Source organism: Podarcis gaigeae (genome assembly GCF_964106915.1).
Source record: "Podarcis gaigeae genome assembly, chromosome: 10".
Classification (NCBI taxonomy): domain Eukaryota; kingdom Metazoa; phylum Chordata; class Lepidosauria; order Squamata; family Lacertidae; genus Podarcis; species Podarcis gaigeae.
The window spans coordinates 16,895,261-16,919,598 of record NC_139686.1 but is presented as its reverse complement, the minus strand read 5'-3'; the positions used below and the strand labels follow the sequence as shown (position 1 = coordinate 16,919,598).

Genomic DNA, 24,338 nt, shown 5'->3' with positions numbered 1-24,338 from the left:
AGATGTGTGGCTCGGGTACGCTGTAGGCCCCGCTGCACCCCCTTCGTCCTCCCCTGGCAAAAACATTCAAAAAGGCTATAGAATATTAATAAGCCCAAGGCCTGGTTGAAGAAGAACATATTCACCTGGCGCCTAGAGGTGTATAATGAGCCTTCCTGCAGAGAGCACTCCCCAAATGGGGAGCCATGCAGAAAAGGCCCCGTTCTTGTTTTGCCGCCCTCCGAGCCTCACATGGAGGAGGCACATGAAGAAGTGCCTCAGAGGATGAACACAAAATCTGGCTAGGTTTATTTAGGGAGAGGCATTTTGCTCTGATTTTGTTAAACAATGACTGTGAAATATGTAACTGCATCCTGATGCAGGCACTATATTTTACAGTGGTACCTCGGGTTACAGACACCTTGGGTTACAGACTCTGCTAACCCGGAAGTAGTACCTCGGGTTAAGAACTTTACCTCAGGATGAGAACAAAAATCGCGCACCAGTGGTGCGTTGGCAGTGGGAGGCCCCATTCGCTAAATTGGTACCTCAGGTTAAGAATGGTTTCAGGTTAAGAATGAACCTCCGGAACGAATTAAGTCTGTAACCAGAGGTACCACTGTACTCTTTTTTTAAAAAAATGCCAAACTCACTCACTTTTCCAGTGTAGAAAATGTCTTCCCTTTTTATTGTTCTGTCTGCAATCTTCGCACGAACGGCCCGCCCAACGTGCTCCTCTGTCTGGTATACATATGCACTATCAATAAGGCGGAAGCCGTATTCTATTGCTATCTTTGCAGCCTCCTCACACTTACTTTTTGGAACCTGCCAGTTGAAAAAGTGAAAAGGTTAGTCAAGGTCTCTGCTTCAGTGGGGAAATTAATATCAGAGGGTACCTGTAAGTAACACTGAGTATCGGTGGACATTTTCAAACTAGACCTGAGTCTCAGGGACTCAGCTAGGCTGGATCTAAACACATCAAAGGAAAAGAAAGAAAAAGCGTAAAGAAAAAGCAATTTATGTATACAGTATGTGTTGCATGTGCGATATAACATTGTGCCACCAGAAGGCGAAATGGAGTCCTGTTTTTCTCTACCTGTTTTCCCTGTTTAAATTTACAGCACTTTATACTGAAACGCTTCTTTGATGTGTCTAGATCTATCCCTGCTGATGCCTGGGTCCTCTTGTGGGATCTCTTTCATGAGGCAAGGTGGCACTGACCAGCCATGACAACAGGGCTCCAATCAAAATTGCAAGGTGGTGAGTTGCCATTTTAATTTCCCACAATCCCTCTGCCAGCACACACCAAGGCACTATGGGAAGTTAAAATGGGTGCTCCCTGATAGCTGCCAGGTGGGAAACAGGATGAAATCTTATCTTGCATTCGTGGTATATGTTAGAATGGGGTTTTGGCTCTATGTCTGAATTCCTTCTAACTCTGGATACAAGAAGGAGCCAATTGCTGGAATAGGTATGCAAGTCTCTTGGCAATGGCCCCTTAAGTATGGAAGGTTAAGGTAATAAATGAAGCAGCTCAGCGCCAGAGGGGGAATGGGTGGGTAGTTAGAAAGACAAAAACTAGGGTGTGTGTGAGAGAGAGATCCAGGAGTTGGAAGCAGAAAGCAGGCTGGGCAGCTGAGAGATAGAGCCAAGCCTGATTTCTGCTTGAATCCAATGCTATTGCCATGGGAGAAGCAAGTTAATGATGTGAACCCCTCCATCCTCCTTGTTGGCATCTGTCTGTCTCAAGACACAATGGAGTGTGCCTCTGGGGAAAAGTAAAAATTGCTGTGTTAGCAGCACCAAAGTGCCTTCCCTGGGGTGCAAGCCTGTGTAGTCAGTATGGAGGTCCTGGGCTGCCCAGATGAAAAGGCCTCTCTCTCATCCTCGCCGATGTGATCCAAAGGAACACAGACTAATACATTTGGCACCAGCTTGGCTGCAGGTGTTGCCAGAAGGAGGCATGCAATGCGCCACCCAACCGTCTTAGGAACTCCAGCCCAGATTTGTGTAGCGTTTACTCCTTTTCTTCTCCTGAAGATATCCCACAAGGCAGCAGAGGTTCAAGAGCAGAGTTTTCCTTCTTCTAGATAGGCTACCTCCCACCTGCCCTTCATTTCCCTCTACGGCCCATACAGAAACCGCCTTCTTGACCTTTGGATCCACTAGTAATCTCATCTGTTCAGTCTGCCAGAGCCTCTCTTCACATGCAAGATTGAAAATGAGCAATCAGTAAATTCATCAGTTAGTTATTTTGGTTCAAACTGTGGAACACTGTTGAGACATAAAGTTTGTAGAATGCTTTTTAAAAATTGGTTAAAATGTTTGTGAAATTGGTGAGATGTCCAAGAAAGGATTGAGAAAGTCTCTTCGATAGCATGTATCTCTTTGTATAAAATAGATTCTACCCCTTGCTTTATATGTGAATGGAGCAGATATATGAATTGGAAAAATGGAAAAGGAAAATTGATTTGAGAAACTGAGTGGCTGCTTTTATTTGGAAAATTCATGATATTCCTAGAAATTAATTTAATTACAAAACAAGAACGTTCATTGATCCCTTCATTTACATTGCTGGTGATATGGACCAAATGAAGATGGTTTGGATAAAGAATTGATTCTATATTTATTGTTAGTGTCCAGGATAGTTAGCTAATGGCTGGTAATTTTGGATAATATTGTTACTCCCAACAAAAGTAATAGTGGGCACTTATGGTTCTATAGAAATATTTTTTTAAATATCACTAGAAAATTTGCACTGGGTACTTTGAACCCAGCAGAAATTCACACTGGAAACTGTTTCTCAGCTACAAACCATCCTTGCACAAAACATTATTTGCTTCTGAATCTGCTGGCTCAGGACCCTTGTTGAATGAGAAGCAGCACTTTATGTACTGCAAGGCATCTGTTGCATTCTTGGCTGCTGTGACCCAAGAAGTTCTCACGCACAATTGGCTTCTCAGATCAGGTGAGATCCTGCGGTGCTTTGCAATGTATGAAGCACTCTGCAGCTGGCAGGCATTTTGCTCTTCAAAAACAAGTTACAACAATCTGAGAGTTAAATGTTTTACTTACAGTGTCCGGAGTATATGTTCCAAACCCCAATACGGGGATTTTGTTCCCATCATTCATTGTAATGCCACGGTCTTTGCTAAGTGCCATTTTCTGCTTCTGTGCTTGTTCAGTTCTTGGCTGCAGGCTGAAATTGATCAACACTCTTGTGGCGAAAGGAAAAACTCGAGTGAGAAAAATGAAGTTCGTGTTTCCAATAAAATGTCTTTTGTTGGCACAAAAGGAGGGGAGTGCTTAAATACTCTGAAGAAATGAGAGGGAAGGGCAGGGAAACCTATGGCCAACTTTTTATCAGACATTTTCAGGAGAATGTCCTTTGATGCCCCACAATTTTCATTGTTGACTTAGCAGCATTGTTTTCACAAGATAAATAACCTATGGCCAACTTTTTATCAGTAACTTTCAGCAGAATGCCCTTTGCTACACCAGCAGTTTCATTGTGGCCAAACAGCATTGCTTTCACAGGATAAAAAACAGCTTTTTTCTTCTTCTTCTTCTTCTTCTTCTTCTTCTTCTTCTTCTTCTTCTTCTTCTTCTTCTTCTTCTTCTCCTCCTTCGCGTTACAATAAAGGAATGCAGAGGCCTATTGCAATCTTCGATCAAGAAACTTCACCTCTTTGTTAGATTAGTAAATGTTAAGACATAGGAAAAACAAGCCTAAAAGCGATGCAAACCTTTCTTCAGGTTGCTATATTGAAATGAAAAGCTCCAAAACAAAATAATAAATGAAATATGTGGAGGCATCTGTTAACCTAACGAAGCTGGGTATTCTGAGAGCCAATGAACACACAAAGGATGTAAGGAAGGAAAGGAGCATGCAACTTTGCCAGCACATGTAAAACACATTTGATGTGCACGACATTCCCCAAAGAATCCTGGGAACTGAGATTTGTGAAAGATGCTGGGAATGGGAGCTTTGTGAGGGGTAAACTACAGTTCCCATAGTTCTTTTCGAGGGGTCCTATGCTTTAAAAGTGCTCCAGATCATAGCATCATAGAAATGTGGACTTGGAAGGGACAGTGAGGACCATCTATTTCAACCCCTTGCAATGCAGGAATCTTTCGCCCAACGTGGGGCTCAAACCCACAACGCTGAGATTAGAGTCTCATGCTGTACCAACTGAGCTGTCCCTCAGGGTGTGTTTGTTTACACAGTCATCTTCTGGTTTGGAGTAAACAGCATCAGAATGCAATGCACCATAATAAATGTTAGGATGGATGAAGGATGTGGAATGTGGCGCCGTGTGCACAACGCTCAGCCTGAATGCAGATTAAAAGGAAGCGTGTCCACAGCCTCAGCCTGTACTGGAGGGACTGAGTGGGAGACAGCAAGTAGCAACAAATGATTTCAGCAAGGACATTTTGAATATTGTTACAGATTCCAGAGGATAGAATGCATGCGTATAACATGGTCAGAAGTCATTTCAGGTCGTGGTAGCAGACAATCAAAACCCTGTGCCCTTAAATCCTCACAGCCAGCAGAGGACTCAGAGCCAGCAATGGTCATTCCTGCCCACCCCTTCCTCAGAAGTGGAAGCAGAGACTTTGTAATTTAGAAGTTTCCCCTCGTGTCCTGTCCTCCCACAGACATCTGATTGGACACTGGAGAACAGGTTGCTGGACTAGACGGGCCACTGGCCTGATGCAGCAGGGTCTTCTTATTTTCTGAAGGTATTTTAAATCATCTTGGCAATAAATCTCAGGCTATGCAGCTGCTTCTTTTTTTGAATGTTAATCCTCCCCCCCCCCCGTGCTATTTTCAATATATGACTCACCCCGTTGTAATTGCTGTTTGACACATTAGGGAGAAACTACACAGCTCACACTTCTTGAACCAATATGCAAATCAAAATGCAGTTATCCTGAGAAAGTGGCAATTCTCTGAATTTTGTGATGCAGTTGTTCAGCTAGAGAACCATTACAAAAATGCATACAGTGGTACCTCGGGTTAAGTACTTAATTCGTTCCAGAGGTCTGTTCTTAAGCTGAAACTATTCTTAACCTTAAGCAACACTTTAGCTAATGGGGCCTCCTGCTGCTGCTGTGCCGCTGGAGCACAATTTCTGTTCTCATCCTGAAGCAAAGTTCTTAACCTGAAACACTATTTCTGGGTTAGCGGAGTCTGTAAACTGAAGCGTATGTAACCTGAAGCGTATGTAACCTGAGGTACCACTGTATAGTGGAGTAAAGTATTCATTAAAGAGCATATATCAGTGAAAACACCATGCAAACATGCTTTATTTTGGCCAAAAGTACAAAGGAAAATGTGTATGGTAGGAGAAATTTGCAATGATGAATTTTCAAGGGATTTTCTTTTCATCCCAAACTGATATGGAGATTTCAGGAACTGAAGAGTGGAAAATGAGATGCTGGGAGGAACTGATATTCACAGATTTGCCTAGTGTTTTCCATGCAAAAGGACCCAGGTTCAGAAGGGGATAAATTAGAGATGGGAGACCAGTCCTTATTCCACATCTGGTGGGTAATACTGTGGGTGATCAGCGTATCTGAAACGAAACAAAAGAGAGTCAACACTCAGGGTGGGGAAGATGCACAAGCAATGAAAATTGATCTGTTGCCAGCCATTGCCTCATGAGACCATTTCACACAGTGAATTGTAAGCTCCCCAAGTTTGCCATCACATGCCCACCCTGCTCAAAATCTGGGAGGCTGAAAGTCAAAATGTTCCACCATATTACAATCTAAAACTTGAAATATCGGGATGATCATATGTTCGTCTTCTCACTAGAGAAAATAACCCCTAGATGATGAACACAGCCCTGGTTGCTGATCAAAGTGTTACAAAAGGGTTGGGTCAAAGGTCTCCCTCCTCTTCCCTAGCATCTTTTTGAGACTTTCAGGTAGGGGCAGAAGGACAACTGCTGTTTTGGGAGTCCCTTGCTGGCAGTAATGCACGAGGCAGCCATCATCCCCCCATCAAATGCTCCTGGGAATGTCAACACATCATTGTATGGCATTGGTCTCAAGGGTATTTGGAAGCCTGGTTTCAAAGCACAGAGCAACTGCCGGGTGAGCAGCAAAGCTACAACTTGCTTTTTATATTGGAAAAAGATCCTGAATTGCCATGGGGTAAATTATGGGGAGTTTAGAAGTCCACCCCAAACATTACATTTTGTCAGAAACTGGACTTTTTCAAGACTGTCTAGGGCCAAAAACTACTGGGATAGCTCAGTCGGGAATGGATGGAACTCTTGATCTCAGGGCCATGGGTTTGAGCCCAACGCTGGGCAAAAGATTCCTGCATTGCAGGGGGTTGGACTAGATGACCACCCTGGTCCCTTCCAACTCTCCAGTTCTATGACATGGACACTTGTCCATACACTTGCACCCCATTCCAAGTATGCATGGGGCTTTGGTACAAGGGATCCACAGTAATTCCTTCTATAGTTTCACCTAATTCTCTATAAAGAGAAGAGATGGATGACAGATCTTTTCTTCCTTTTGCTCTCGCAGTATGAATTCTTGCGTGAAGCACTTTTATGTATTCGTATGCATATGACTTACACGTCCCATTTTAAATAGCTCATGCCTTTGTGAAGGCCATCAATGGATTTCATATCCTCCTCAGACAGCTGGAAAGTAAGTGCCTGTCAGGGGGAGAAAATAAAATGCTGAGGTGCTTTTACCTCATGTCTTCTTTTTGCACCTCAGAGCTGTGCACTTTTTTCCAGCAACAGAGAAACCAAAGCAAACTTTTCTACCACCTTCCAAAGTTCAATTCCTTCATTCAACAGCTTCAGTCCAGATGTCCTCCCACTGAGGGAATTTTATATGCATAGTAATGTAGGTTTGCAATAGAACAGGAGTGGGGAAACTGTGGCCCCCCCAGATGTGGATGGACTCCAACTCCCCATCAGTCTTTGCCATCATGACCAATGGTCAGGGATGAGGGAAGTCACAACCCAGCAAATATTGTCTAGTACTTCTTCAGTAGTCACAGCTGTCCATGAAGGAACAGGTCAATTATGTATTCAGGGCAGCTGTCTACCAGCTCCATCTGTTATGCAGGCTGAAACCCTACCTGCCCGCAGACTGTCTCGCCAGAGTGGTGCATGCTCTAGTTATATCCCACTTGGACTACTGCTAAAGGGCTACCTTTGAAGGTGACCCTAAAACTAAAACAAATCCAGAATGCGGCAGCTAAACTGGTGGCCGCCGAGACCATATAACACCGGTCCTGAAAGGCCCATATTAGCTTTCAGTACATTTCTGAGCAAATTCAAAGTCTTGGTCCTGACCTTTAAAACCTTAAATGGCCTCGGCCCGGTATACCTGAAGGAGCGTCTCCACCCCCATCGTTCAGCCTGGACACTGAGGACCAGCGCCAAGGGCCTTCTGGCGGTTCCCTTGCTGCGAGAAGCCAAGTTACAGGGAACCACGCAGAGTCCCTTCTTGGTAGTGGCACCCACCCTGTGGAATGCCCTCCGATCAGATGTGAAGGAAATAAACAACTATCTGACTTTTAAAAGACATCTGAAGGCAGCCCTGTTTAGGGAAGTTTTTAATGTTTGATGTTTTATCGTGCTGTTAACATTCTGTTGGTAGCTGCCTAGAGTAGCTGGGGAAACCCAGCCAGATGGACGGCATATAAATAAATAAATTATTATTATTATTATTATTATTATTATTATTATTATTATTATTATTATTCATGCAGTGTATAGCTAAACTGCCGAGTTATGTGACCCATGAGTTCACAGTGTCCAAATGATGTGCTTTTTCAGTATTGTTTTTTAATGGATTAATATATGCTGCTTTACCTGGATGTCTTCCTCAATTTGCTCTCTGGTGTCGGCCTTCACTATGACCACCAGGCCACGCTGCAGTTGGTAGCGAATAGCCACGAGAGCTGGGCTTTTGTTGTACTTCTTGGCGATCGCAACCAACAGAGGGACTTCAAGCAGGGGAGGTGCTTCTGGATTTAACCTGTTGGAGAGCAACAAGGGGAGAAGGTATGTTTCTGGTGTCAAGATGCACAAACATATACACACAAATATAGGATGGGGGACACTTTGACAGCAGTATATATGAAAAGGATCTAGGGGTCTTTGTAGACCACAAGCTTAACATGAGTCACAGTGTGATGCAGCAGGAAGAGAAGCTAATGCTATTCTAGACTGCATCAGCAGAAGTATAGTGTTCCTATCAAGGGAAGTAACAGCAGCACTCTATTATGCATTGGTGAGACTTTACCTGGAATACTGTGTCCAGTTCTGGACTCCACAGTTTAAGAAGCATATGACCAGCTGGAATATGTGGAGAGGAGGGCAAACAGAATGATAAAATATCTGGAACCTGAGCCACATGAGGAATGGTTGAAGGAGCTAAGAATGTTCAGCATGGAGAAGGGTAGACGGACAGGTGATGTGATAACCATCTTTAAATATCAGAAGGGCTGCCTCATGGAAGATGGCGCTCGCTAATTTTTTATTGCTACAGTGCCAGGGTAACTAAGAAAGAAAAGAAAAAAGCCCCAACAGGCCTATGGGGTTGGTGTCTGCTCAGTGTATAAAGAATCCTGAGTACCTGTTGGAGAGAAAATATGGAGCATTGGGGCGGGAGGCGAAATGTAATGGAGTGTCCTGGAAGAAGGCACGGCTCACTGGACTGAAGCCAGAACAAGAGAACTCAGTATTGCAAAGTTTTGTTGCTGGTCCCACTTGTGAAAAATAATTATTAGGATGAAAACAATAGAAATGAAAACAATAGAAATGTAAAAATGTAAAAAGTGAAATGCTATAATTTAAATGCAAGGCTGGATGGAGGGCCCTTTCATTCCTGCCAGTCTTGGTGATTGCAACCAACAGGACAGCAGAGCAACATGGCAAGAGTGTGCATTTTTGGTGGCCAGCATATAGATATCAGCATTGGCCGGGCCATCCAATATATGCTATCTTTAAAGGTTGGTAAGTTGATTTGAATTAATTTAAGTTTTTAGTATGGTGCTTTCCCCCCAATAAATCACAAGCTCATACTTTGCATGTGGATCATTCTGTAGCCAAAATGGTAGCATCCATGCACAAAAGAGAGGTCTTTTTCTTTGCTGAGGTACAATCAGTATTTGCGCGGGGGGGGGGATGCAATGGCACTTTTCCCCCTGGCGCCGTTGGGCCCGCCGTCACTTAAATATAGTGCAGAACACCAATTCCACGAATTCCTACAAACTACCCCAGATTATCTTGTGGGGGTTTTCCCTTGTGTGAGGGAAAACTTAATACTTTGGATTTGATCAAATAAACAACAAAGTTTGTTTTATTAAACAAAGGAAGTTTATGACACAAGTGGGTGAAACATAGGATACTTCAGATTATAATGCTCTTTCACTTCAGTTCTTTCTCAGTTGTTGCACGGCTGTTGCCCCTTAATACTTTGGTTCTTTAAAAAGGTGGTACTTCCTGTCAGTTACACACCCCTTTGACAACCCTACTCCTGAGGTACTCCAAGAAACAGACCCAAGGGATCTCCATAGCCCTCTTAACTGGTTTGGGAGTCTTCTCTTTTTGTAGAAGAATCTCAACCCTCCTGACTGGAATGAGACCTAAGTGGGCTGTCTTTTCCCAGCTTCCACTTCTCCTGGCTCAGCTTCAGCCTCCCAGTTAATTCCTGGCCTATTACTCTTACAGGGCACCACACACTGTCCTTCACACTAAGCTCAGAGGATCCTTTCTTTAGCTTGTGATATATTCCTCAGAGTGGATGTTTCCACCCAGAAGCAACTCTCTCTCTCTCCCTCCCTCCCTATTCTCCCAACCTACCAAACTGTCTCTCCAAATCCTCTCCTTTTCAACTCCCCCTCCTGGAACCCCAGCCAAAAAGAAAAAGAAAACACTTGGGGACCCAACCTGTCCAGCAAAACAAACTTTTCCATCACAGGGGTACCTAAGGAGGGAAAGAAAGGCCCAAAGAATCCTGTGTGACTGTTAGAGAGTTGATATGGAAAAGAGGGAGGGAGTTCAAATGAAATGGAGGATCCTGGAGGAATGCACAGCTCATTGTCTTGAAGGAGAACTCAATATTTGTTGTTGGTCCGACTTGTAAAAAATAAGCATTTAAGTGGCTTCCAAGATAGATAAAAACAACACAATTCAAAATTCTGAGACACACAAAACAAGCTATGTAAAAAGAGAAATGCTATAATTATTTAAATGCAAGGCTGGGTGCAGGGCCCTTTCATTCTTGCCATTCTACTGCTTAAAGCAGTGTTTTTCAACCTTTTTTGGACAAAGGCACACTTGTTTCATGAAAAAAATCACGAGGCACACCACCATTAGAAAATGTTTAAAAATTTAACTCTGTGCCTATATTGACTATATATAAAGTGATTCTCTTGAACAGGAATCAAATAAACACAAAGAAAGTATTTTATAATTACTTTATTATGAAATAGTAAGTAAACAGAAATATGAAAAATTATAAAATACTTTATTTTTAAATCTTTCGAATTTTTCAATTTTCCCCAAGGCACACTAGGCAACATCTCGAGGCACACTAGTGTCCGCGGAACAGTGGTTGAAAAACACTGGCTTAAAGCAACATTAAACATAATATAAATGTGATTTGAAAACAGCACAAAATTTCAGAAGCAGAAATTATTAAATAGCCCCCTGCTTGTAACATTTAAAAACATGTGTTTGGGAGAAGTCAAACAGTTATATTAAAAAAAATGTCTAAAATGGGAGGTGAAGAGCTTTGCAAATCTCTCTCTGGAATGAGTTCCCCAATTGTGGGGCCACTACAGAAAAGGCCCTGGTGCTGGTATCCAACATGAGGATCTTTACTAATTGTGGGGCCAAGAGTACAACCTTCAGAGCTGATCTGGATGCTTGGGAATAGTGGGCCTAGGTGGTGCCTGAGGTGGTCCTCAAACGTTTTGGCTTCATCTCTTACCATTTTGGGTCCCTTTGGGATCCCAGGACACAATATCCTTCTAGGATGATATTGTTTGACTTGCAGAAGGTCAGCAGCTTGCTTTGGTTCCGATAAGGATGGCATTCAACCTGTAGATTCAAAATCCCCCAACACAACCCAAAAGTGAGAATTCAGGTGAAACAAAGAATACCATGAAATAAAGGAAAGGCAGAAAAGCAGAACCATGCTATTATTTCTTGAAATATCCTGTTGTTACCATTCTTAAAGTGTGTTGTGTTTTCTGATGCATCAGAATCTTTAGAGGACCATTCTTGCATTTGTGGTTTCCACCCATGCTCCTCATCCATGAAATATGTGTTAGCTGAAGATGGGGGTCAGGGCTTATTCCCCCTCAATCTCCTGTCACCCCAGCCCTGTTGAGCCATTATACCCAAAGAAGAAATATCATGGGCACACTGTGCTGCCTGCAGTGTCTCTATTTCTGGCCACTCAGTCTCTGAATTTTCTACGTTGAGCAGAAAGGTCTGATGGGGGATTGATATGTCAATAAAGTAGTTTAGCCAAAATGCTGCGCTGCTGAGTCTGTCACACGAATTGCTAAAACTCTGCTGTTCCTAAGCGTGCTGAAGCCTCTTGGTATCAGTCGCTGTGATGTTCGGGCTAGAGAAAGCTCTTGAAGCTCCCGAACGACTGACCAGGAGGAAGAGAACGTGCCAGTCGGGCATGTGACTCTATCGGAGTCTTACTTGCATTTAGGATGATCCTGACACTGACTGCTTGCAGACCTCCTTCTACCTGAGATGCTTGTTTCAAACATTATGGACTTCTCCACACTTCCTTTGTCTGAGGATTCAGAAATCTTGATTAAATGAGAACCCATTACTGGTTCCAGGAATTTAGGGGAGTCTACCCCAAAATTGTGACTGGAATTGCAACGTTATAGCCTTAAGCAAGTTTTTTCAGGGAATTGTTGTGTTCATGCAAACAAAGGTCCTCTCACAAAAGAGCTTAAATAAAGAAACTTTCAACCATGCTTGGAACAAACTCCTTTAAAAAGCAATCACACTTGACCTGGTTTATCACTGGCTTGTATTTCAATCCTGGCTTGTTCAGGATCAATTCCAGCTGCTTACGAGTGAAGTTGGACACTCCGATGGACCTCACCAAGCCAGCATCTTTGCACGCCTCCATTGCCTGGCAAAGAAAGCACAACATGTTTGTTGAGTGGTGTTTGTTGAATAGCTGAGGCCACACCTTTCCCCCAATTAAGATTGGAGGCTTATAGTTCACCAGCTCTCATAGGAGCCATTGTGTGAGTCATTGTTCTGGATATGCCTCCTCTGGTGGAAGACTACTGTGCTCTGTATCTGAATGACTCAAGGGATGGATTTCCTAATTTCCTACCTCCCATGTCTGACGAAGATCTACGTTGTCAATAATCAATTTTTTGTCTTCTGTCAAGGGATAAAAATCTGGTCCAGGCTGGAAAAGAAGGAGTCGGAGGGAATAAGTGCATTTCATGCCTAGAAGTTCACAAGCACCACATTTCACATTCTTGTTTATTCAAGAGGGATAAAGTGTTACTTTATCCTGGAAAAAATACTTATGGTGAAATATTAGGTAAAGGTAAAGGTAAAGGACCCCTAGACAGTTAAGTCCAGTCAAAGGTCACTATGGAGTTACGGTGCTCATCTCGCTTCCATACCGAGATAGCTGGCATTTATCCTCAGACAGCTTTCCGGGTCATGTGGCCAGCATGACTAAACCTCTTCTGGCACAATGGAATACCATGACGGAAACCAGAGCACACGGAAACACCATTTACCTTCCTGCCACAATGGTACTAATTTATCTACTTACACTGGCGTGATTTCTAACTGCTAGGTTGGCAGAAGCTGGGACAGAGCAATGGGAGCTCACCCCATTGCAGGGATTTAAACCGCAGACCTTCTGATCGACAAGCCCAAGAACCTCAGTGGTTTAGTCTACATCTCCACCAGCATCCCCCCATTGCAATATTAACTCAGTATTGTCTCTTTTAACCCAGGGGTGGGAATCAGTGGATCTTCAGGTCTTGCTGGCCTCCAAGTCCCATCAGCTGCAGCCAGCAAGGACAGTGATCAGGGATGATAGGAGTTGCAACTGAGCAACATCTGGAAGGCCACAGGTTACCCAAACATGCTTTAATTCCCCCCCCCCCATAGAACAAACTGTCTTCTCTCTCTGCACAGGTCTGTCTCCCCATCTCTCCAACCCTTTTTTCTTCCTTCGCTCCTTCACCAATTCCTGCTATGCAGATGATTTCTTTCATATGATGCCCATGTAGTTAATGTAATAAGTATATGCAGGTGTTTTCTTTAACTGGCATGGTTTCTCCCCCCAAATCTGGGAGCGATCATTCCTTGATTGAGATATAGTAAAGCAGAGAACTGTCAGCATCTCTAGGAAATGACAATTCCCAATGTTCCTTCGGGGAATCAAATATTTTTAGTAGGCTCTCCCCTCCCATTCAAATATTGTACTCAATACTTGCATTATGACATCAGTAATTATTTACCTTCATAGAATACGGATTGTGCATTAAGAACAGATCCATGTAGTCAAACTGGAGTTTCTTCAGGGATTCTTCCACGCTTTTCCGAACCAGCTCTGGGCGGTGGAAAGTACTCCAGAGCTGTCAAAAATATAAAGAGATTTATATTTTCACACAGCCATAGAGTTTTTGTGTCTCGGGACAGTTTCGCTGTGTCAGATGACTATTCCAGTGTGCACAGTGTTAAGGACACACTCAAATATTTTTCTGAAGAGTATTTTGAATTGCTGTGGTGAGGTAAAGCAAATTTAAAGTCATCATTGCTAATAAACAGTATTTTTACCATTTATTTATGAAATTTATATATTGCCCTTCATCAAAAGATTGCATCATGATGCAGGCACTATATTTTACAGTGGTACCTCGGGTTACAGACACCTCGGGTTATAAACACTTCGGGTTACAGACACTGCTAACCCGGAAGTAGTACCTCAGGTTAAGAACTTTACCTCAGGATGAGAACAAAAATCGCGCACCAGTGGTGCGTTGGCAGTGGGAGGCCCTATTCGCTAAATTGGTACCTCAGGTTAAGAACGGTTTCAGGTTAAGAACGGACCTCTGGAACGAATTAAGTACGCAACCAGAGGTACCACTGTAATAATTTTTTTAAAAAATGCCAAACTGACTCACTTTTCCAGTGTAGAAAATGTCTTCCCTTTTTATTGTTCCGTCTGCAATCTTCGCACGAACAGCCCGCCCAACGTGCTCCTCTGTCTGGTATACATATGCACTATCAATAAGGCGGAAGCCGTATTCTATTGCTATCTTTGCAGCCTCCTCACACTTACTTTTTGGAACCTGCCGGTTGAAAAAGTGAAAAGGTTAGTCAAGGTCTCTGCTTCAGTGGGGAAATTAATATCAGAGGGTACCTGTAAGTAACACTGAGTATCGGTGGACATTTTCAAACTAGACCTGAGTCTCAGGGACTCAGCTAGGCTGGCCCTAAACACATTAAATGAAAAGAAAGAAAAAGCGTAAAGAAAAAGCAATTTATGTATACAGTATGTGTTGCATGTGCGATATAACATTGTGCCACCAGAAGGCGAAATGGAGTCCTGTTTTTCTCTACCTGTTTTCCCTGTTTAAATTTACAGCACTTTATACTGATGCCTGGGTCCTCTTGTGGGATCTCTTTCATGAGGCAAGGTGGCACTGACCAGAAATGACAACAGGGCTCCAATCAAAATTGCAAGGTGGTGAGTTGCCATTTTAATTTCCTACAATCCCTCCGCTAGTACACACCAAGGCACTATGGGAAATTAAAATGGGTGCTCCCAGATAGCTGCCAGGTGGGAAACAGGATGAAATCTTATCTTGTGTTTGTGATATGTGTTAGAATTCCTGCTCCATGATTGCAGTCATGGGATTGTTGTCTATCACATGATTGTATATGTTTTGACTCCACAGAGTGGGAAGTGACGGAGACAGGATGTTTGTGTTACTGTGTTCCGTGAAGTGGGACTATTGTCCTTTGTTCTTTTTCTTTGTTCTGTCTGATGCTAGAGAGAGAGAGGGAGCCATGTTGCAGTGCTCCGTGTGCGTTTATATGTAAATAAAGTGGATTAGCCAAAATGTTGAGTTGATGAGGTCTGTTACTCAAGTTGTGCAAACTCTGTGGATCCCTAAGTGTGCCGGTTTCGGTTGGCATTGGTCGCTGTGATGTTCGGGCAGAAGAAAGCTTTTGAAGCTCCCAAACGATCAACCAGGAGGGAGGGAACATGCCAGTCAGGCATGTGTCTCTACCAGGGTCCTACTTGTGTGTAGGCTGAGCTTCTGATAGTATGCACATGTATGGGAAATTGCAATTTCTGAGTGCTTGACCCAAACATGCCAGATTTATTCATGGATTTATTAATGGTCAGGCAATGAGAGACAATTTTTAGGACTTTCAAGATCACATCAATAAGTCAGCAGAGTCATTGCAACCCCCTATAACACATGTATCTCTGTGGAGAGTACTAATTAATTAGTGAACCCATTAGAAGAAGAAGAGTTTGGATTGATATCCCACTTTATCACTACCTGAAGGAGTCTCAAAATGGCTAACATTCTCCTTTCCCTTCCTTCCCCACAACAAACACTCTGTGAGGTGAGTGGGGCTGAGAGACTTCAAGAAGTGTGACAGGTCCAAGGTCACCCAGCAGCTGCATGTGGAGGAGCGGAGACGCGAACCCAGTTCTATCGCTCTTAACCACTACACCACACTGGCTCTCTATTATGTATGCACAGTACCTTACTGTTTTGTAGCTGACAATACCATAAAATGTACTCCATGTTTTGGTTTGGCTTTTATGTTATATCGATGGTGTTACTGTTACAATACACACCCACACCCACCCACCCACCCACACTATTGTGAAAAATTGAAATATTTAATGCTGTGTGTAAAAATTTGATGCAAGTTGGGTTTCGGCTCTATGCCTGAATTCCTTCTAACTCTGGATACAAGAAGCAACCAATTACTGGAATAGGTATGCAAGTCTCTTGGCAATGGCCCCTTAAGTATGGAATGTTAAGGAAATAAATGAAGCAGCTCTGTGCCAGAGGGCAAATGGGTGGGTAGTTAGACAAAAACTAGGGTGTGTGAGAGAGAGAGAGATCCAGGAGTTGGAAACAGAAAGCAGGCTGGGCAGCTGAGAGATGGAGCCAAGCCTGATTTCTGCTGGAATCCAAGGCTTTGGCTGTGGAAGAAGCAAGTCAATGATGTGAACCCCTCCATCCTTCTTGTTGGCACCTGTCTGTCTCTAGAGACAATGGAGTGTGCCTCCAGGGGAATGTAAAAATTGCTGTGTTAGCAGCACCAAAGTGCCTTCCCTGGGGTGCAAGCCTGTGTAATCAGTATGGAGGTCCTGGGCTGCCCAGATGAAAAGGCCTCTCTCTCATCCTCGCTGATGTGATCCAAAGGAACACAGACTAATACATTTGGCACCAGCTTGGCTGCAGGTGTTGCCAGAAGGAGGCATGCAATGCACCACCCAACCGTCTTAGGAACTCCAGCCCAGATTTGTGTAGCATTTACTCCTTTTCTTCTCCTGAAGATATCCCACAAGGCAGCAGAGGTTCAAGAGCAGAGTTTTCCTTCTCCTAGATAGGCTACCTCCCTAGCTGGATGAGCCCCATCTGCCCCTCATTTCCCTCTACAGCCCATACAGAAACCGCCTTCTTGACCGTTGGATCCCCTAATAATCTCATCTGTTCAATCTGCCAGAGCCTCTCTTCAGATGCAGGATTGAAAATGAGCAATCAATTAATTCGTCAGTCATTTTGTTTTTTTTTTTAATAAATTTTTATTAGGGGTTTTTACAAAATAAAGTACAAAGATAAACAACCTTTCTTTTATCTCAACAGAGTTTCATAACTTCTTGGAACTTCCTCACATCTCCCGCTGCCATTTTCATCATCATAGATTTTTTCCCAGCAGTTTATCATCTAATTTGCAAATTTTATAACCACTTATTTAAATATAATCCTCTGTGAATTAATTTCTCTTAATCTCACTTTACATCCCGTTCCGATCCGATTTTGTGGTGGCCAATTATTTATGATCAAACATCCTACTTAACTTTCCACCAAATCACAATATTTTTGTAAATAAGTCTTAAATTTCCTCCAATCTTCTTCAACCCTCTCTTCTCCCAGGTCTCGAATTCTGCCAGTCATCTCAGCCAGTTGCATATAGTCCATCAGCTGCATCTGCCATTCTTCCAGAGTGGGTAGATCTTGAGTTTTCCACTTCTTGGCGATAAGTATCCTTGCTGCTGCTGTTGCGTACAAAAAGAATGTTCGGTCCTTCTTTGGCACCATCTGGCCGACAATGCCCAGGAGGAAGGCCTCTGGTTTCTTAAGGAAGGTATACTTAAATACCTTTTTCAGCTCATTATATATCATTTCCCAGAAGACCTTCACCCTGGGACAAGTCCACCAGAGGTGAAAGAATGTTCCTTCATTTTCCTTACATTTCCAACATTTATTGTCTGGCACATGGCATATTTTGGCTAGTTTAACTGGGGTCATGTACCACCTATATATCATTTTCATTACATTTTCCTTCAGAGCATTACATGCCGTGAAGTTCATCCCCGTGGTCCACAACCTTTCCCAATCCTCAAACATAATATTATGCCCAATATCCTGTGCCCACTTTATCATGGCCGACTTAACCATTTCATCTTGTGTATTCCATTTCAACAGCAAGTTATACATTCTTGAGAGTACTTTAGTCTTAGGTTCTAACAATTCTGTTTCCAACTTCGATTTCTCCACCTGGAATCCTAACTTTTTATCCTTTTTAAAAATTTCTTGAATCTGAGCGTAATGTAACCAGTCTCGCACTTTGTCTTTCATTTTTTCCAAACTCTGCAATTTCCAATTATTGCCCTCTTTCTCTATTATTTCCCAATATTTCGGCCATTTGGCCTCCATATTGGGTCTTTTTCGGGCCTTAGCCTCCAGAGGTGATAGCCATCTTGGAGTTTTATTTTCCAATAGGTCTTTGTATTTTGTCCAGACATTAAACACTGCTTTCCTGACAATATGGTTCTTAAAGGCCTTATTGATCTTAACTTTGTCATACCATAAATATGCATGCCAACCAAATGCATTGTTAAAACCTTCTAAATCTAACACATCAGTGTCCTCTAGAAGTAGCCAGTCTTTTAGCCAGCAGAAAGCTGCGGCTTCGTAGTACAACCTTAAGTCTGGCAGGGCAAAGCCCCCTCTTTCTTTCGCATCAGTTAATATCTTAAACTTAATTCTGGGCTTTTTGCCCTGCCAGACAAATTTAGAAATATCTCTCTGCCACTTCCTGAAGCACTCCGTCTTGTCCACAATTTGCAATGTTTGAAACAAAAACAACATCTTAGGCAATACATTCATCTTAATAGCAGCAATTCGGCCTAACAAAGAAAGCTTCAATTTTGACCAACTGTCCAAGTCTCTCTTAATTTCAGACCAACATTTTTCATAATTGTCCTTAAATAGACTCAGATTTTTTGCTGTTATGTTTGCCCCTAGGTACTTTACTTTTTTAACCACAGTTAGTTCTGTTTCTCTCTGAAACCGTTCTGACTCTACATCTGTCAAGTTTTTTCCCAACACCTTAGTTTTCTGTTTGTTTAGTTTAAAGCCCGCTACCCGACCAAAGTCCTGAATCAATTGTAACACTCTTTTTGTGCTAGATTCTGGCTCTTGCAATGTCAAAACAAGGTCATCTGCAAAAGCTTTAAGTTTATATTGTTTCGCTCCGATCTGAATCCCTTGCACCAACCGGTCCCCTCTAATCAAGTTCAAGAGCACCTCCAGGACAGAAATAAACAGCAAGGGGGAAATCGGGCAGCCTTGTCGTGTCCCTTTTTCAATCTTAAACTCTTCTGTAACCACATTGTTGACTATCAGTTTTGCCTTTTGTTCTGAGTAAATCGCGTCAATCCCATTTTCAAAACCCCGCCCCACTCCCATTTCTTTTAAATTCCCCTTCATAAATTTCCAAGAAATGTTATCGAAGGCCTTCTCCGCGTCTATAAAAATTAGAACTGCTTTAGTGTTAATATTTGTTTGCAAAAGTTCCAAAATGTCAATAATGTTCCTTGTATTAGCAAACAAATGTCTTCCTGGGAGAAAGCCTGCCTGGTCTTTATGAATTGTCTCATTTAAAACTCTTTTGAGTCTTCCTGCCAAAACGTCAGCAAATATTTTGTAATCCACATTTAAAAGGGAAATGGGACGGTAGTTCTTAAGTTGTGTCTTTTCAGTTTCTGATTTTGGTATCAATGTGATGAAAGCTTCCTTCCACGATTCAGGCGCCTTCTTTCCCTCCATAATTTCATTGCTGACCTCCATCAGTGGTTGAATCAAATAGTCACTTAATGTCTTATAGTACTTGGAGGTCAAGCCATCTGGCCCTGGAGACTTGCCCAACTTCATATTCTGAATGGCCTGTTCTATCTCTAATCGTGTTATTTTACTATTCAGGAGTGATCTATTTTCTTGTGATAGTTTTTTAAGTCCATTTTTCTCCAAAAATTTTGCAATCTCTTCCTCCTTTTGTGGCCCTTGAGTGTATAATTTCTTAAAATATTTCTGGAAACATTTTCTAATTTCCACCGGGTTCTGAATATTCCTTCCTTCTATTTCCAAATTTGTTACTATGTTCAGCTTTTGTCTCTTCTTCAACTGCCAAGCCAGCAGTTTCCCACATTTATTAGCCGATTCAAATGTTTTTTGTTTCATTGATTTAATCTTCCATTCTATTTCCTGATTTATCAGTTTGGAATATTGTGCCTGATGAAGTTTAATTTCTCTCAAGATCGGCTGTGACTTCGGGTTTACTCTTAGTTTCTTCTCTAACTCTTTAATTTTCCCCAAAATCTTATCCTTTTTCTCATTTTGTAGTCTTTTCTTTATGGCGTTCTGTTGTATCAAGAACCCTCTCATCACAGCTTTGCTTGCGTCCCAGATTGTTCTTTTTTCCACAGCAGTGTTCAAATTTATCTCAAAATAGTCCTTTATTGTTTTTTTGGCCTTCTTGATAATCTCCTGATCTCTAAACAAGTTGTCATTCATCTTCCATCTAAAGGAGCCGGTTGGTAATAATGTCATGTCCATTTTCAACGCGTTATGATCGGAGCAGGTCTTTGGGCAGATTTCCACTTTCTTCACCTTAGGAGCCAGACCTCTAGAAATCCATATTTGGTCAATTCTTGTCCAAGTCAGTTGGGCTTCAGAGAAAAATGTTCCTTCTTTCCCCAAGGGGTTCTTTGTCCTCCATATATCAATCCAGTCCATGTTGTCTGTCATTTCAAAAAAGGTCTTTGGTAGTCTGCCATCTTTAGTAACCTTTTGGCTTTGTGACCTATCCATGTTCGTTGAAACGATCCCATTCATATCTCCCATCATGATGATGTTATCATAGTCCAGATAATCCAGCATAATCTCATGCAACTTCTTGTAGAATTCTGATTTCCCTTCATTTGGAGCGTAAATTCCTAATATCAAAATTTTCTCTCCTTGGTGCTGTATTTCAATTGCCAAAATTCTTCCATGTTCATCTTTAAATAGAAATTTTGGTGAGAGGCTCTCCTTTGCATATATCACCACTCCTCTCTTCTTAACTGAGTCCGAAGATATAAATTCTTGGCCTAACCTTTTATTTACCAATATTTTTCTGTGGAGCCTAGTCACATGTGTTTCTTGTAAACAAGTAATGTCTAGTTGCTCCTTTTTTAATATGTGAAAGATTTTCTTCCTTTTTTCCGGGCTGTTGCAGCCATTTATATTCCAACTTAAAAGTTGCAGAGACATCCTGGATGGATCTGTTTAGTTTCCTTGGGATGGTATTTTGTTCTGTGAGTCTTCAGGGTTCTGAGGTACAGGCACCTGTGGTGGTTCAGGCCCTGAGGGTAGTTCAAGTCCTTTATGAAGGTCCTCTCCGTAGGCAGTCAAAAACTTATCCCTATCTTCCAAAGTTCTAATTTTAATCTTCTTCCCTCTAAAGGTAAAAGATAATCCTTGGGGAAAGTCCCACCTAAAGATGATTGAGTTGCTTCTCAGCAGTTTTACTAAGTCCAAATATTCAGATCTAAGATCCAACAGCTGTTTAGGAATGTCCTTAAAAATCTCAATTCTTTTGTCCGAAATGTTCAGGGAGCTTCCGTAGTGCAGGCCCAAAATCTTGTCCCTTTCCTCCTTTGATCTCAACGTAATCAAACAGTCTCTGGGCTTTTCTCTCTTTGTGAGTCTTCCAAGTCTGAAGGCTGACACAATTTTAAAGTCTTCCTCCTCTAGACCCCAGAACTTGGAGAATTCTTTGGTCAGAAACTCAGCTAGATTACCTTCTTCCACTTCTGGTATCGATCTTATCCTTAAATTAATCTCCCTGTTCCGAAGTTCCAACATGGAGAGGTAGGTCTGGTGTTCCCCAACCTGCTTACTGAGCGGCCTTACTTCTTTTTCCAACTCTCCCACTCTTTGGCTGGTCTCTTCGGCCAGTTTCTGATTTTCACCTGCAGCCTCCTTCAGTTGTCCGATTGCTTGTGCATTCTGTGCAACTTGCCCAGATAATTTGTTTAAAGTTTCTGTATTAAGGTCAATTTTCGCAGTTTGTTGGTCAACTTTCCTGTCCAAAGACTCCAATTTCTCAAGAATTCTCTCTAATACAGAACCAGATCCTCCTGAGGCCATCTCTTCTAGTTGTAAATCCTCAGTTTCTTCCTCCCCTGCCTGTGACAGGGAGGTAGCTTTTTCCTCCGAGGGCAAAGTGGGCACAGATGATCTGCGTGCTTGTGAGGCTGCAGTTACGGTTGTCAGAGTTGTTTGTCTGGTTCTTAATCCCTTTCTTTTTGCGCCACTCATTCCAAAGTTATCTAGCAGTCAAGGTCAAGCTGAGTTGTTCCCATGGGAAAGCTACGGCCCAGGTGGTAGCAATCAAACAGAGGGCCGGGAAATAGAAAGTAAAACAATGTTTTTGTTATAAATCCTCAATCCTCTAGGGGGAGCATAAAATGTCCTAGGAAGAAGAGTCCATTCCACATACGAAATCTGAACCAATACTTAGGGATCTTCACAAAAGTAGTTTTAGCAGAGTTGGTTTTAGGTTTGCCACAATATTTCAAGTTGTGCTTACTGGAGTTCCATAATGCAAGAACGTAACCATTCTGAACTCCCTCAGACTGTCTCAAAGTTTAAATAGAATGTATCCAAATTTGCGGTCTGACAGTTCTACTGCTCAGGCAGTTCTGACACCTGGGCTTCTTAAATAGAATTGTAATCCACAAAGAAGAGAGTATATAAGTCCTAATAAAAGTCCAAAAATCAATTGCTTACAGTCTTTAAAGGGATTAAAACTAATTTCTGCGGGTGCTCAATCTGAGCTGTCAAAAGTTCTCTCTATGCCTCCACTCCTCCTGCTCTTTGCTTTAAAAGTCAATGGCTGCGGAGGACGGACTTCCTTTTCCTCGTCTCTCCGCTTTCAGCTTATTTTCAATATTTTTAGTCCCGAAATTTAGTAAAGTCCTCAATTACTCACGGGTTGTTGCGTTTTAGAATCTTGTGTTGAAGGAAGAAAGGTCGGCGCTCACCGGCAACGGCAACGCGGCTTCGCTCCGCTGAATGCGCATAGACCCACAGCGCCGCTACCCCCTCTGCGATCCGGAGCCCCTTACGGGGTTCCCTCAGCGTTTCGGGGGTAGCTCCTGGCGCCCGCCGGGTCCCGAGACCGCAGGCTTCCGCTGCCTGCGGTTTTCCAGAATGGGTCTCCGCTTCGCCGTAGCGGACGACCCTTTTCCAGCGTAGCTTCCCTCTCCCGGTTAGGAAAGGGCAGCCATTACCGTTCGCGCCGCCTCCGGAAGTCTTCGTCAGTCATTTTGGTTCAAGCAGTGGAACACTGTTGAGGAAGTCTCTTCGTCAGCATGTATCTCTTTGTATAAAATAGATTCTACCCTCGCTTTATATGTGAATGGAGCAGACATATGAATTTGAATTGGAAAAATTGAAAAAGGAAAATTCCTTTGAAAAACTGAGTGGTAACTTTTATTTGGTAAATTCATGATATTCCTAGAAATTAATTACAAAACAAGAAGGTACATTGATTCCTTCATTTGCGTTGCTGGTGATATGGACCAAATGAAGATGGTTTGGATAAAGAATTGATTCTATATTTATTGTTAGTGTCCAGAATAGTTAGCTAATGGCTGGTAATTTTGGATGATATTGTTACTCTTAACAAAACTAATAGTGGGCATTATGGTTCTATAGAAATATTTTTTAAAATATCACTAGAAATTTCGCACTGGGGACGTTGAACCCTGCAGCAATTCACACTGGAAACTGTAAACCATCCAAGTCTTGCACAAAACATTATTTGCTTCTGAATCTGCTGGCTCAGGACCCTTGTTGAATGAGAAGCAGTACTGTGCTTTGCAGTGTATGAAGCACCCAGCAGCTGGCAGGCATTTTGCTCTTCAAAAACAAGTTACAACAATCTGAGAGTTAAATGTTGTACTTACATTGTCTGGGGAATAGGTTCCAAACCCCAATACGGGGATTTTGTTCCCATCATTCATTGTAATGCCACGGTCTTTGCTAAGTGCCATTTTCGGCTTCTGTTCTTGTTCAGTTCTTGGCTGCAGGCTGAAACTGATCAACAGTCTTGTGGCAAAAGGAAAAACTCGAGTGAGAAAAATGAAGGTTGTGTTTCCAATAAAATGACTTCTGTTGGCACTATAGGAGGGGAGTGCCTAAATACTCTGAAGAAATGAGAGAGAAGGGTGGGGAAACCTATGGCCAACTTTATATCAGTAATTTTCAGCAGAATGTCCTTTGATGCCCCGCAGTTTTCATTGTTGACTTAGCAGCATTGCTTTCACGGGATAAATAACCTATGACCAACTTTTTATCAGTAACTTTCAGCAGAATGTCCTTTGCTATACCTGCAGTTTCATTGTGGACTAAGCAGCATTGCTTTCACAGGAAAAAAAAATAGCTTTCTTCTTCTTCTTCTTCTTCGCGTTCCAATAAAGGAATGCAGAGGCCTATTGCAATCTTCAATCAAGAAACTTCACCTCTTTGTTAGATTAGTAAATGTTAAACATAGGAAAAGCAAGCCTAAAAGCTATGCAGTCCTTTTCTTCAGGTTGTAGTATTGAAATAAAAACACTTTGCTCAGAAACAAAATAATAAATGAAATATGTGGAGGCATCTGTTAACCCAACGAAGGTGGGTGTTCTGAGTGGAATGTGGCGCCGTGTGCACAACGCTCACCCTGAATTCAGATTAAAAGGAAGCGTGTCCACAGCCTCAGCCTGTACTG

At 42.4% G+C, this 24,338-nt stretch overlaps 3 protein-coding genes across 5 annotated transcripts in view; 1 reads left to right on the top strand and 2 right to left on the bottom strand.

The window, feature by feature from the left end:
- LOC310826161 (aldo-keto reductase family 1 member C3-like) overlaps positions 1 to 3,430 on the bottom strand; it is a 43,534-nt gene extending 40,104 nt beyond the window's left edge. For both annotated transcript variants that reach the window (XM_083700849.1, XM_083700848.1), the window contains exons 1-2: positions 3,055 to 3,430; positions 637 to 804 (exon numbers count right to left, since the gene is read on the bottom strand). In XM_083700849.1, the coding sequence (XP_083556975.1) occupies positions 637 to 804; positions 3,055 to 3,141 (255 nt within the window). In that variant the 5' untranslated portion in view covers positions 3,142 to 3,430. The remainder of the gene's footprint in view (positions 1 to 636; positions 805 to 3,054) is intronic.
- The window catches only part of LOC310826186 (tigger transposable element-derived protein 1-like), a 1,677,490-nt gene that overhangs the window by 1,225,403 nt on the left and 427,749 nt on the right, over positions 1 to 24,338 (top strand). The window lies entirely within an intron of this gene.
- Positions 4,844 to 23,735, bottom strand: LOC310826162 (aldo-keto reductase family 1 member C3-like). Of its 2 annotated transcripts, XR_014555649.1 has the most exons (10): positions 23,536 to 23,735; positions 14,165 to 14,332; positions 13,499 to 13,615; positions 12,346 to 12,423; positions 12,013 to 12,135; positions 10,960 to 11,069; positions 7,833 to 7,998; positions 6,577 to 6,659; positions 5,273 to 5,558; positions 4,844 to 4,958 (listed from the first exon to the last, which is right to left on the bottom strand). XR_014555649.1 is itself a non-coding variant. In XM_083700850.1 (9 exons), exons 1-9 carry the CDS (start codon positions 23,620 to 23,622, stop codon positions 5,516 to 5,518), a joined length of 975 nt encoding a protein of 324 aa, XP_083556976.1. In that variant the 5' UTR covers positions 23,623 to 23,735; the 3' UTR covers positions 5,272 to 5,515. The 2 variants fall into 2 exon arrangements, 1 of the variants encoding a protein (XP_083556976.1); XM_083700850.1 differs by lacking the exon at positions 4,844 to 4,958 and having other exon boundaries at positions 5,272 to 5,558.